Source organism: Sciurus vulgaris (genome assembly GCF_902686455.1).
Source record: "Sciurus vulgaris genome assembly, chromosome: 5".
In the NCBI taxonomy this organism is placed as follows: domain Eukaryota; kingdom Metazoa; phylum Chordata; class Mammalia; order Rodentia; family Sciuridae; genus Sciurus; species Sciurus vulgaris.
In genome coordinates this window covers 175,584,343-175,597,861 of record NC_136465.1, presented here as the reverse complement: position 1 = coordinate 175,597,861, position 13,519 = coordinate 175,584,343, and the positions used below count along the sequence as shown (strand labels likewise).

Here is a 13,519-nt window from a genome sequence, read left to right as displayed (position 1 = left end):
TGGGTGGAGTTGAGGCTGTAGAAAGGTGAGCAGCTTCCCACCTGGAGCTCAGCATCACTCTCCCGGAACAGAAGTGTCTGGTCCCAAACACCTCACATGTCCTGAGGTTCATCTTCACACACCCACTTGACCACAGGGCTCCCGTGGTAAGCGTCCCCTGCAGGAGAGGACAAGCTTCCTACCTCCCTGCTCTCAGCTCCCACCTCAGGCCGGCACTGCCCTGGAAGAAGAGGTGGGAGGAGGCGCTCCAGCTCTGCCCACAGGCTGGGAAGAAGCCCTGTGTGCCCGATGTCCCCAGCCCCGTGCCCCACTGCCCCATTTATAAAGTGAGGCCCTGGGGTCTCTTCAAGTCCAGGACACCATGTTGGAGGAGGGGGACAGAGACCGTTCCAGTGACCACATGACTTCTCAGAACCTTTACTGTGCACCATGAGCTGTTTCTGTCAGGCATCTGAAATACCTGAATGTGTCGTCCCTAGAACACACAGCCAGAATGCCCCAATGGTATTTTCAAAATTCTCACCTTGTCCCCTAAAATAGACGACAGTGGGTTTGATCTGCTCTTAAGTAGGAGGATCGCTTTATTCCTCTTTTCTCCTCTTCTTCCTCTCTCCTTTTCCACTCTTCCCTCTCTTTCCCAGCCACTCTTTGCTGAGCCACCACTCTCTGCCAGGTCCTAAGCTGGGAACTTGTGATACAGAATAAAGCCTAGGTCTCCCTATGAGTCACCCATGGCTGGCAGGGGAGAGCAGCATAGGCAGCTGTCCCCCTTCAGCCCAGGCCACAGGAAGTAGGTGAAGGCAGACGCTGCATCCACAGGCACGCTTTCTGGAGAAGGTGCTTGGTGATACTCTTCACTTACCTTTGTAGCAACACTCAAAGTAGATTGCATCACCCCCATTTCAATGCCAACAAAATAGATGCGGAGAAGGCAGCAGTCCAGTCAGGCTCCAGGGCTGCGTGAGGCAGACTCAAGTGCCAGCCCCTCTTTGGAGCATCACAGTCTTGCATGGTGGTGGGTATGACTGGGCATCTGAGGGCCTTGATCTGGCCATTCCCAGTGGCCATTTATGCCTTGACTTGGTAAACACTGACCTAAAGTGGACAGTGTACACCATGGTGCTGGCACCAACCCTAGCAGTGGGACACCCCAGCCTGAGGTGCCCAGTAGGAGAGACCTACAGAGGTGGGGATGGGGTGCCAAGCCACCCAGTCAGGAGGAAGAGCTCAGAGCCATGAGACCTGGTCCTGAGCTGCCCTGGTAAGAAGGCCACCTCCCTTAGGCAGTGTCCAGGCCATACCCAGAGAAGGGACCCTGTGCAGATCAGCCTCCTGTGCTTCTGCCCTTGCAAGTGGGTCTTCTGTGGCCTGCAGGAGCCAGTGCTGCTCCCCAGTGCAGGTGAGGTAGTGCAGCTGCCCAGTAGCCAGAATGATGAGCAGGGGTGACTGCAAGTCACCCCCAGGCAGGGCCATGGAAGCCATTTTTGGAGAGGTTGCGAGAGTCGCTTTAAAATGTGGTGGTGATGCTTCATGCCACTTCTCCCAGCGAGGGCCCCGGAGACACTCAGCCCTCCTACCCCACTGCAGCAGTGAGCCTAGCTCCACAGGGCTGCAAGGGTGCTCCTCTCAGGCCCACCCTGCTCTCGTTTTGGAAAATATGGTTTTTGATAAAGGTACATTATTTAAATTCTCTTCTCTGTGGTAGACATGGTAACTACAACATGTGACACACAACAACTTGTACTCTCAAGCTCTTTGGGCTCCTCTCTCATTGTTAGGAATGTAAAGAGGGCTGAAAGCCAGCACCACAACTGTCCCAAACTCAACTGACCCTGAGCTGGAGAGGCAGCAGGGGCTCTGGGGGCTGGGGCAGGAGGCAGAGTGCTCCGCAACTGTCTGGAATCTGGCGAGGGACCTCCAGGCAGGAGGTGGAGGCCATCCATCTAATGTAGTTACCAGAAAAAACCCAGCCAGGACCTTTGAAACCAGCCTCCTGCAGGTGGTGTCTGGGACTCACCCTCCCCAACTCTGCAGCTCCACACTCTGACCTTGGGTTGCTACTGGTAATGCTGGATTATTCCCCCAGGTTACCCTTTGCCAGCAATTACGGCAACATCTTGGCTCATTATTAAAATCTACATGCTCAGAAGAAAAGATGATTGGATGGCAGGTCCAGGGAGGGAAGAACGGAGTGCTTTCTAAAGCCCAATGCTCTTTAGTCCAAGGTTCATGAATGCATCAGCTCCCCAGGGACCAGTTTATGGCTGGTGTGATCAGCAGGGCTTCTCGTAAATTGCTATCCTTTGGCTGGAAGTGGAAATTCAATCTCCCTTTCTTCATCATGTGTAAGCCTGAGCTAAATAGGGACCTCAGGCCCCTCCATCCCAAGAAGCAGCACAGATTTTCTTCAGCATGGGCACGTGGGCCGTGCTGGGAAGTGCACATGGGACATGGTATAGGGAGGCAAGACTAGAACCCAGGGGTCAGGAGGTTTGCATAATTGGTGGAGTTGGGGAGGCGCCTAGGATTTTGTTTGTGGAAGGCAGGAGAGGGAGATTCCCAGGAGAAAGGAGAAGCTGTGGGGATAGGGCATCTCTCAGGGATGGTACCAGGCAGTGTGGGATTGGGGACCCAGGGAGTATGTGCATGGGGCAGGGATGCAGTGTGGGTGGAACGCTAGGGAGCCATGGAAGCCTTGTGAGCAAGGAAGGAGGGGTGGACTCTGAGCTCACCAATGTCAGTGGCCATTAAAGATGTTCAGGGAGACTTCTTGGTGGCTGCCACTCCCTGGCCAAACCTTCCCAGGAGCTGGAGTCTCCCGGAAGGCCTGCTGAGAGCCTGAATGTGTCTAAATGTTCAAGAAAGTTCCTCTCCTGAAAGGCATTCTGAGGCGGGGTTTCTGGCCTCCAGGGCCTCACAGAGGGATCCCTTTCTCCAGATCCACAGCAGCAGGCAGCAGCCTCCAGAAGTCAGGCCCCTAAGGATAGCGGGTCTCTTACTGAACACCTGCCACATGCCTGGCATCTTCCTGTCTGTGACCTCATTTCATCTGCTCACCTACTCCAGGATGATAGTGCCAGCTAAGAGATCCCCAGGCTCGGAGAAGTGAAGCAGGTGTCCCCAAGGCCCACAGCTAGTAGGAGGCCACAGTCACATCCACATCTGCCTGACTCTACAGCACCTTTCTAAAAAAGCCATGTGCTAACACTAATACCAGCTCCAGAGGCGGCCGCGCACATTGCGTCCCTGCCCCTCCTCCAGTGGTCCCCGTGGAACACCCCCGGTAGCTTGAAATCAGCCAAGGGGAAGGTTTGCACCACAGAACTTGGCAAAGACTGCAGATCAGCCCTCTGCCCTTCACCCTGGGTGTTAAGCCTCTGTCAGCACACCTCTGGGCCATCCCTGTATCAGTGCCAGTGGGAACTGAGAGGAGAGGACTGGGCTCTCCACGTGAACTGGAGCTTCCTGTGAGGTGCAGCAGCAGTCAGGTGCTGTGCATCTTGAATCATTGATTGATTGGTTAGTCTCTGCATCGTGCAACATTTAATCAGGAAGAAGGGAGAAAGTCAAGGTGAGGGAATGGCCAAGAGTGAAGAAACAGGTGAGACCAGGAGTTTGGGTGCTGGGCAGAGTGCAGGCTTTACTCATTTCCATTTCGGGGATTTTGATTTTAACCTTGGACCTTTGGGGGTGCTGCAGATCAACCCAGGGCCTTTTGCGTGCTGGGCAGGCACCCTACCACTCAGCCACACCCAGCCCTAGGTTGTTTTAAGCTGCAGAATAACTGCCATGGAGTTTGTGTTTTTACATCCTGTGTTGCTGCATGCCTGTGTTTATGGTACACAGGGTCAAGATGAGTTGGCCCTTTCTTAGAACAAGAGGCCAGTGCATGCCCTGGGAAGAGAGGCCACCTGTGTGTTCACCCACCAAAGCTGGCCTCGCTCCTCCACAGCTCCTTGCCGGTGGAGATGCAGTCAGGTCACAGAGCTGAGGTGCAGGCTGCGTCTCTTCCCTTTTATCTGCCTTTGGCCTCTTGATTGACTTGTGACCCACAAGCTCTCACTTGACCCCTGACCTCATAAATTCTGTAAACTCCTCACGAATCACCAGAAAGATAAACATCAACTGGGGTCAACGGAAGGAGGTCTGAACCACTCCAGGCAAACAGGGAGGGGAGATGGAATCTGCTGGGTGAGGGAGGGAGGCAGGGAGGGAAGTGTTCTGTGACCACGGGGGACAGACAAGCCAAATGGCCCTGACCAGAAAGCAGTTCCAAAGAACTAACCCAAAAGTCTGGCTTAGGGCAAGAGCTTTGCCTCGTCAGCCCCTGGGTTTCAGTTACGGTGCAGCACACAGAGCACCAGACCTGGGCAGTGTCCTTGGACTCTCCCTAAGTGTCTCCATGTGCATCACCAGTCCACACCTGTGTGTGTATGTGCGCATGCACGTGTGTACACACCAGCACGCATGGTGTGTGCAGCAGCAACCCAGAACCCACCTTTTGATCATGACATTGTCTCTTTCCCTCTCTCTCCCTGGTCCCCAACCCCTCTGTTGTCTTTCTTCCCAGAGGGTATGAACTGCATGAACAAAGACCATGGCTGTGCCCACATCTGCCGGGAGACGCCCAAAGGTGGGGTGGCCTGTGACTGCAGGCCCGGCTTTGACCTTGCCCAAAACCAGAAGGACTGCACACGTAGGTAGATGGAGGCAATGGGTCAGACACCCCATGCATCTCCCGCTACTACTTTGTAGAGGGTCCATGCAGGCTGCTGGACGTGGCCAGGGAGGGCTCCCAACTCCACGGGGTGGAAGGAAGGGTGGCTCTGCTGAAGGGGCCATGGGGGGCTGGAGGAGCGGGCGGTGAACCCTGGGCTTGGGGTTTTCCCTACCTGTGGTGACACCACCGATGCAGCCCAGGAGCTGCTCTGACCTCGTGTAGGTCCCTGAGCTGAACTCTCTCATGGGAAGGATGGGCTGTGGCATGGAGGTCTAAAGTCCCAGGCTCCTGGAAGGGCCTGGCAAGCCCTCAGGAGTGGGAGAATGTGAAGAAGCAGAGGAGTAACCTGGGGTCCCAGTCCAGGCTGTGCTGATATTACTTCCAGGATCAGAGAGAAGAATTTGCAGTGGCCCCCACAAGGCTGACCGCAAGTGGTGAAACCCTGGAAGGCCCCCACTGACAGAGGCCACTGACCATAGGCACCACAGGACCAGCGGGGCCTGCAGCATTCAGGTGTCTCCCAGCTCTTAGCATGGCACCCAGCTCCCCAGCAGAGTGGGGTCAGGAAGCAAAGTGGGACAGGGCTGAACACACGCAGCCACCCTTGAGAACTTCAAAACCCACCCAGCATCCCAACAACTACAGGGAGACAGCGAGGTACAGCCCCTGCCCATTGGGCACAGGGATGCACAGACTGGCACCACATTTGCCCTGGGTCTGCCAAGCACCAGGGAAGGCTGTGGTAAGCACTTCCTATCCCAGCCAGAGCCACAGGCATCAACATGCTCACTTTCTGATGCAGAAAAATAGGGCAGAGGAGTCTGGTTCTGACCCTGAGAGAAAGCACTCCTTGCTGGGGCTGTGGAGTGGGAGCCTAGGCTGCCAACTGGCAGGAAGGAAGTGGCCTTTCCTCCTCCCCTCACTCTGCAGAGGACCCTGGTCTATGCTGGTCCACCGTTCTTCGTCACTGTGACTGTTGTTACCAGCTCACTGGTGTGCGCCTCTCCACACCTCTCCTAGCTCAGCTTCACAAACTCCAGCTGCCGAAGCCCTGGGGATCCACATGCATCAGACACCATCCCCACCTCTGGGAGTTTGTGCTTCAGCCCCAAGGTGCCACCATGTATTTCCCAAAGCAAAGGCCCTTCCTCTGCCCTGGTGTGGCCCCAGATTGGACCAGCCCTCCTCTCTATTTCTGGTTCTTTGCCATGGGACAACAACAACAACAACAAAGCATGGAAGTATCACCAAGGCAGGACAAATGGGGCAACCTCAGGACTCCAGCCAAGGTCCTCCTCTAACTGCAAAGAAACCACCTGCCACCTAGACACTCTCAGAACAGAAAGTGCTACCTCTGGCTTCCCCAGTCTTCCTTGGTGAGCGATCTGAGTTTCCTCACAAGAAAGGACCAGAACAAGAATTCGGACAGCCTTTAGGCAAGTGCACTCCAGTCAGAGGGCAGGCCAAACTTCCCTCAGGGCCAGACCTTGAGCCAGGACTTGAGGAAAGAGCTGGGACTGGCTGGCATCTTATTCAGTAATCCACCTGGGACAAGAGCTGCCAGGGGACAGTGTACTTGAAGCATCTCTTGAAGGGCCGACTTTGGTTGGAAAAGTCAGGGACAGGGGGGCACTCAGAGGACTAACTCCTGGCCTGAGACATCTGTCCAGGCATGGAGGGTCCACAAGTGTGTGATCATGCTGTGGCTCCTGGGAATGTGCTGGCCAGCCACTCTGGCCTTGGTTTCTTCTGTGGCTCATGAGGCAGGGCTGTTTAGCCCTGAAACCTGTGCCCTAACTCGAGTTCACTTTCAGTCCAGGAAATTCTGGCTCTCAAGTTGAACTGGGACTAAGGCCTGACTTAGCAGCCTCTTTGGACCCAGGAGCCAGGAGGGGAGGCTGCTCAGGGCTCTGCACCACACTCTTGTCTCTCTAGGGCCAGGGCCACTCCAGACGCGACCAGTTTTTCCATTCCACTCTTTGTCTGCCCAGATTTGCACTTCCATGTGCAAGCTGAAGGCTCCGTCCTTGGAGGTGCCTGAGATGCCCAGATGCCTGTGTAGAGGGAACAGGGGCCCGGGAGTTGTCGTCACCTTAGTGCCATTTTAGGGGTACAGCCCACCTCCAGGAGCCCAGAACTTGGGAAGGACCATCAGCACTGTTCTCGCTGCCTTCTCCCCAGCTCCACCCAGACCCACTCTGGAATGGGCCTGCAGGAGGCCGCCTGCTCGGGGCTGAGAGGAGGGACCCTGCAGAGAGCACTAGACGTGCTCCAAGCTGTCTGGCCTCCTGCAGCAATTTTCAGCTCCTTAAAACTTCACCCTGCAAGCTAGGTCGAGAGGAAGCTGCCCACTCAAGTCTCTAGTTACTAAGGACAGCATCTGGGACACTGGGAAGACCCCTGTTCCCATCTTGCCATTCCAGTTATATCCTCACCTGCTGTGGAGCCTGCATGAGCTTAAGGCTGAGGGTCACCACCTCTCAGGACAGGAGTGCCCAGATGCTCCGTGGTGTCTCCACGAAGGGAGAAGCACCTGAGGAGTACAGCTGAAGAAGTCCATTCTGAATGTTTGGGGTCCTTCCCCAGGGAGCTCCCACCAATGGCTTCCCTCTGCCAGCAGCCACGCTAATGGACCATCCTAATAGGACTGACTGATTCGAACTCAGTATGGAATTTGGGCTGCTCTGATCATAGTTGCTCTGAGATCTGTTTTTGCGTATTTGGTCTTCACAAGGGTTTGCTGAGTTTATTAGCAATGCTGACAGAATTGCGGATGACACTCAAGCTGTCCAGGAGACACACTGTACTTGACTTGGTGGACTGTGCACCCAGAGGACCGGCATTTCCGTACCAGCTCCCTGGTGGGGTTAGGCAGACTGGAAGGGCCCTCCACAGAGATCTTGACTCCCCTTGTTCTCTCTAGCGCTCTCTCTCACCCTGGAAACTGATAACGTGGTTTCTTTTAAATAAACTTGAATTGGCCATTTCTCCTACCCCAGACTGGCCCTATTTGGTTCAGCCCCCTGTGAGCCAACCTGGCTGACTGATGGGCATCGGATCCTCTGGGCCACAGGCATTGGCCAGCTGTGTAACATGGCCTGTTGAGGTCACTTTCAGCATGCCACCTCAGACAGCTTTAACTGCCAAGATCTGTCTGTCTGGCATTCCTGAGCCTGGTGGGGGGAGGTTTGGGAGAGGGTAGAGCTTGAGTTGACTGGCTGGGGACCCAGAGCAGGTGGCATCCTTGAGAAGAACATCCTTCTGCACGCTCTGAGATCTCTGTAAGAACTAAGGAAATGAGTGTCACCTCGAATCATGGCCACCTTTGCCCCCAGCTTTTGAAGAATGTCCTGGTATCCACAGTTGTCCCATTGAGACAGACAGGGAGGATGGAATGGCGGCTTGTCCCCCACTTCAACCACCACCATCCGGGCACAGAAGCTGTACACCTCTTTTCCCAGCCCAGTTGACCAGAGTCTGCCCCCATTCACCTCTAGGGACTATTTGGGTCTGAGACCCTGGAGGGCACACGGGCAGGGAAGCATGTCTGCTGCCTGCAAGCCCAGCGAGCCCAGCCCCTGGCCACCTGGGGCCCTCACATTCCTCCCCCACCCCAGAAGCCACAGCCAGCACCCACAGACTAACCCTCTGCTGTCGTTCTGTTTATACACGCGTATACACTTTGGGCCTCACTAGTAACCTGTAACTATGGAAACGGAGGCTGCCAGCACAGCTGTGAGGACACGGACACGGGCCCCATGTGTGGCTGCCACCAGAAGTACGCCCTCCACTCAGACGGTCGGACATGCATCGGTAAGTTGGTGCCACACACCATCCTCATCCCGCCTGCCTGCAGGGTGCACCTGTTGCCTACAGTCCCATCTCCCAGAAGGAAGCTGAAGGGAAGCAAGAGAAGACAGGGGTCCCCAGGTGTCGGCTTTTGGGGACACTTACCTGGGTCCCACAGACCCCTGGGGCCAAGTCCTTGGCAACACCTGGTCCAGGACAGATGGCCTGCAGGGAGGAGGAGCATGTATACCTCGAGAGGGCATCGTCCACGCCTAAGCACAGGTGTTCTCCTGATGGGGAAACCCCCTGACCAGATGTGTTTAGTCTACATGGCCACCATTAGTTCCGTGAGTGCCCTCAGCAGTCTGGAAAACCCAGAGGTGTCCTCAAAACATGGCTGGTAGTGGGTGGATGGTGTGCATCCTCGTGGGACCTGGGGTGTGGCTGCTTTGAACTGCTTCTCATTCCGAGCTGACGGGGCTCTCGCAGGACTTCCTCCCCACCTGAAGTCCCTCCTCAGCGACACCCCACCCATCACCTCACTGCCACAGTAGTCCTGATCTGAGTCTCGGCCACTTGCTTCCTCCAGGCCTGTATTTCCACAGGGAAGCTTGACTATTTGTGATTATTTCGTGCCATGATCACTAGTTTTTTCTCCCTTTCAAAAGTAACAGCAGATTTTTTAACTGAGAAAAAGAGGCATTTCAGAGCTAGCTCCCAGAGTTCTGCTTCTCTCTGCTCAGCGCTGGCATGTTAGCACGAGTCAGTGACCATGGTTGTTATGGTTTTTAAAAGGCCCTGTTTCTGATTGTCATCTCTGGGAAGTATTTCTGGAGGGATTTTCAAGTGACAGAAAGCAGGGGTGTGTGGCAAGTGTAAGCACACAGGCCTGGGGTTGCTGTCATACTCTGTCCCCTGTGGCTGCTCCCTCATGTCTCAGAGCTGGGTGCTGGCCGGGCGGGGACCCCAGGCTGTCACCTCCCAGCCCAGGGCTGTGGTCACAGGCGCTGCTGCCTACAGTGGTTCTCCCTCTGTGTGGTCTCCTCTCAGACAGCCGTTGTTATTTTGTTTTATCTCATCCCTCCTGCTTCTCTGGTGATGGTCCCTGATTGCCTGTCTTGTCTGACAACTGACGTTCGTTAATTTTCAGGCCAAAAGCCAAAACCAAACCAACCAATCAAAAAAAAAAATTAAAAGCCAAACCGGGTCTCAGACCAGTGTCTCTATTGCAGCCTGATCCCATCTAGAACCTCCTGACCTCCTGTCCTCTGGCCTTTCCCCTCACTGTCCCCAGACTCTCCTGGACTGCCACCTCCCTCCTGTCTCGTCTGCTCCCGGTCTCCCGGGGTTTGCATGTCCAGTGGGGCCACCTCTGTGGCCGCTGGACCAGCGCAAACAGCTGCCCGGCCAGATGCACTCCCAGCCCGTCTAACACCTCTTGTCTGTGTGCTCCTGGTTCATTCTTACTCAGTTTTTAAAAATGTTTTAACACCTATGCATGTGGCGGTCCCTGCTCAGATCTCTTTCTGAAGTGACTTCCCAGGTCCTCACCTTCCTCCCCCATCAGAAGTCATTCCTGACCCAGCTTTGCTGCCAGTTTCCCTTCCGGCCAGAATGAGAACCTCTCCTGTCCGCCTTTGCTCGTGTCACCAGCTCCCCCTGGGAACAGTGCCTTCACACGTTCCGACTGATCAAGGGAACGTGCTAACCTCTGCTCCTACAGGAAGCTTCCTGCACAGCTTTGTGCCCGGAGGCTGCCTGGCCATCCCAGTCGTTCCTCCTCCCACTCCTGCAGTGACTATCCCCTCTTGCAACCCCCTGCTTAGCACTCAGATGCCAGCCCTCGTCCTCTAGACAAGCAGGCAACCAGCGCTGCTCAAAGTGACCCTGGTGTCCTGCATCTGCTCAGCGGGATCCACCATTCTGTGTGTGCGTGCGTGTGTTCCTCTGTGTGTTTTGGTCTTCATTTTGTTTGAGTGACACTCTCACATCCTTGTGACAGGGCATCTGCTGTCCCAGGCGCATCCATCACCGGACCTCGCAGCCCTGTCCCCTTGTCCTGTGCCTTGTCCTGTGCCTGCCTCTCCAGCCTGAGCCATGGGGGTCTGTAACCGCTTACCTCCGTGATCACCACAATGCTGGTGTCTGCAATGTGGCCTCCGCAGAGCGTCCTCCCGCTCTGGCCTCAGCCGCCTCTCCTATGTGGTTGCACCTGGGCCTGTGTCCATCTGTCCTGGGTCGTGTTGCAGTCACCCCCTCTTCTGCACGCCCTGCCCTTGCTGCCTCTCTGCTCTGCCTGAGCACACCCACCCTGGAGGTCCTGGGATTGGCCCCTTGGCGAGGACACTGTGCTGGCCCGCGTGCTGTGTTGGCTTTGTGTGCGCCACGCTGAGAGGCTGGCTGTCTTGGGCCGAGGGAAGTGGGCTCTCATTAACCTCTGGCTCCGTGTTTGTCCCTTACTTGTGTTTTAGAGAAGGATGAGGCTGCAATTGAGCGCTCTCAGTTCAATGCCACGTCAGTAGCTGATGTGGACAAGCGGGTGAAACGGCGGCTACTCATGGGTAACACTTTTCTTCCACTTCCTTTGTCATGCTTGCCCTTGTGTGTGCACGTGTGGGTGGGCGTGAGTGTGTCGTGCGTGCGAGGCATGTGTGCTGGTGTGTGAGGGTGAGCGTGTGTGTGTGCATGCGCGTGTGGGTGGACATCTGTGTGGACTGGTATGTGCCCCTATGTGCACAGTCACGCATGTTGTGTGTGAGTGTGGGGGCTCTGTGGCAGGTGGGAACTCATTTTTTCCTTTTTAAAGTTTTTACCTTCCATCAATGCGCTTGTCTGTTTGTGTGTTCGTAGCACAGAGCCCAGCACCATGTCTAATGGCTGAGCGTGTGGGGAGGCGTCTGCTATAAGCTTCCTCCCGTGTGTAGAGCCCACTGTGCCTTAGCCCAGTGGGCACAAGACGAGACTCAGAAGCCAAGGAGGCCTTGTGGGAGGGGCCGGCAGCCCAGGCCTTCTCTGTCTCCTCTCCTGGGAGGGAAGCCACCATCCAGTCTTCTCATCCTCAGGGGAGAGTCACCTAGTTCTCAGGGCATCCTGGGAGGCCTGCTGGCCAGTGTGAGGGAAAAATGAAGGAAGAGGAAAGATGGCTGCCCTTGGTCAGAGCACAGGATGTAGGACAGAAAGCGGCACCTCCCTGCCATTCACACCTGGACCCAGCAGCTGCTTCTGTAACTTGGGGTCGCTGGTGTCAGGGCTGCAGGGGCTGACCAGGGCCTCCTGAGTACGGCTGCTGTGTCCAGGGGTTATAGCCTTCCTGGTGGTGCTCCGATGGCTCACACCAGCCTTGGCAGCCCTGGGACTTGGGGATACAGTCTCCACTTCTCAGAGGAAGAAATGGGTTTCTGGGGTCCCCAGGCTTGATCAAGGTCACATACTACCCAACATAGCTCAGGCCAGAGGCCATGGGCTGTGGGCCCTCTCAGTATTGGGAGTGCTGGAGGTCAGAGCCAAAGGGTCCCTGAGAGGTCACCTAGTTTTGTGTTCCTCATGTGAACCTTCAAGGGGCCCAGGTATCTAGAGAGGAAGCAGGAGGGAGTCGGGCACAGGAGAGACGCAGCCCTGTGCTGGCGAGAAGGCTGGAGGCCTACAGGTGGTGCTCACTGAGCACCAGAACCCACGCTGGTGGGGTAGGTGTCACCCTGCTCCTCAGATGTACACTCCAAGGCCAGAGAGGTCCGAGTGCTTAGCCTGAGTATATGGCCAGTCTTGGGCTGGACGCTGACCTCCACAGAGTCTCTCCATGGACCATGGGTGTGGCCTTGAGGCTTATCCAGGCAGGCATTACCATGGCCTCCAGGAGGGTGGGAGTCAGCATGTAGGACCCCTGGAATGGTGACTGAGCGGGTGGCAGCAGATCCAGGCAGTCAGTCTATAAGGCCACACTCAGAACTTCAGCTTAGACTCAGCCTCACCGCCTAGGTGCTATGGGTACTGCAGTTGAGGCCTGAGCCCCACGGAAAGCCCCTAAAGCCCGCCCACATGCACATTCACTCTTCCAGGAAGGGGCTAGGTGGCAGAAGAGGCCAAGCTGAGCTGGCGCTGCAGGGGTGGTGGGGCGAAGTGATAGGACAGGGCCTCTGCACCTGCCTTCTGTGATTAGAGATCCTGGAGGGACCCAGGAGGTGATGAATCCAGCCACCTCTCCCTGGGCTTGGTAGGCAGAGAAGGGGAGCAAATCAGAGGGCCTGTGGCAGGCATCAGGAAAGGACCAAGGGTGACGTCAGCCTTCCCCACATCTCCACCTCCCCATCACTGAAACCTGCCATTCACCCCACAAATGCCTACCCTGACTCTCAGAGAGAAGAGGCCTGTCTCCCTTCTGGTGTCCCTACAGCTCTTGCCATGGGTGGGTGGGCCAGTGTCCTGATTCATACCCTCAGACGTTTCCACAAAAGGTTGGTCTTGGGGCCCAAAGTCTAGAGCACAGGTGAGCCCCCAGCTCAAGCACCCTGCCTTGAAAGCAGTCTCTGTGGTAAGAACGTGAGATCCTGTTGGACTTCAGGCCCTAACTGGTAGGCCTCAGGGAGGTGTGGCTGTTCCCAAGCTGTATTAATAGAGACAAGGTATAGAGAATAGGGGAGGTGACCACCCACATTCTGCCTTATGCCAGTCAGAGCACACCTGGACATCAACTTCAGAGCCAGGTGCTGCATGGAGAGTGTTTAGACAGTGAAGTGATTTAGAATGGGGTCAGACTCACTCACTAATGCTGCTAGTGTTTTTGGTCTCTTAAGAAGAAGCACCAGCAGTTTATCCTAGGAGATCTTCCAGCTGGTGGGTCCTGGGCTGGGAGAAGAGTAGGACAGGCAGAGGAGGAAGGACCCATGAATAAAAGAAGAAGCCAATATCCCAAGGAAGTCCATGACCAAGTCAGACCCTGGGCTGCCTGGCTGTGCAGTCTGTGCCCGTCACCACTGGGTCCTATACACGCTCCTCCAGAGCAGGGCACCTGCA

General features: G+C 55.7%; 1 protein-coding gene across 3 annotated transcripts in view; it reads left to right on the top strand.

Moving 5' to 3' along the window:
* The window catches only part of SCUBE1 (signal peptide, CUB domain and EGF like domain containing 1), a 126,083-nt gene that overhangs the window by 64,252 nt on the left and 48,312 nt on the right, over window positions 1-13,519 (top strand). For 2 of the 3 annotated variants that reach the window (XM_079143295.1, XM_079143294.1), the window contains exons 5-7: window positions 4,571-4,696; window positions 8,417-8,533; window positions 10,981-11,070. In XM_079143295.1, coding sequence (XP_078999421.1) covers window positions 4,571-4,696; window positions 8,417-8,533; window positions 10,981-11,070 — 333 coding nt within the window. The remainder of the gene's footprint in view (window positions 1-4,570; window positions 4,697-8,416; window positions 8,534-10,980; window positions 11,071-13,519) is intronic. The other variant, XM_079143296.1, reaches the window with a different exon arrangement.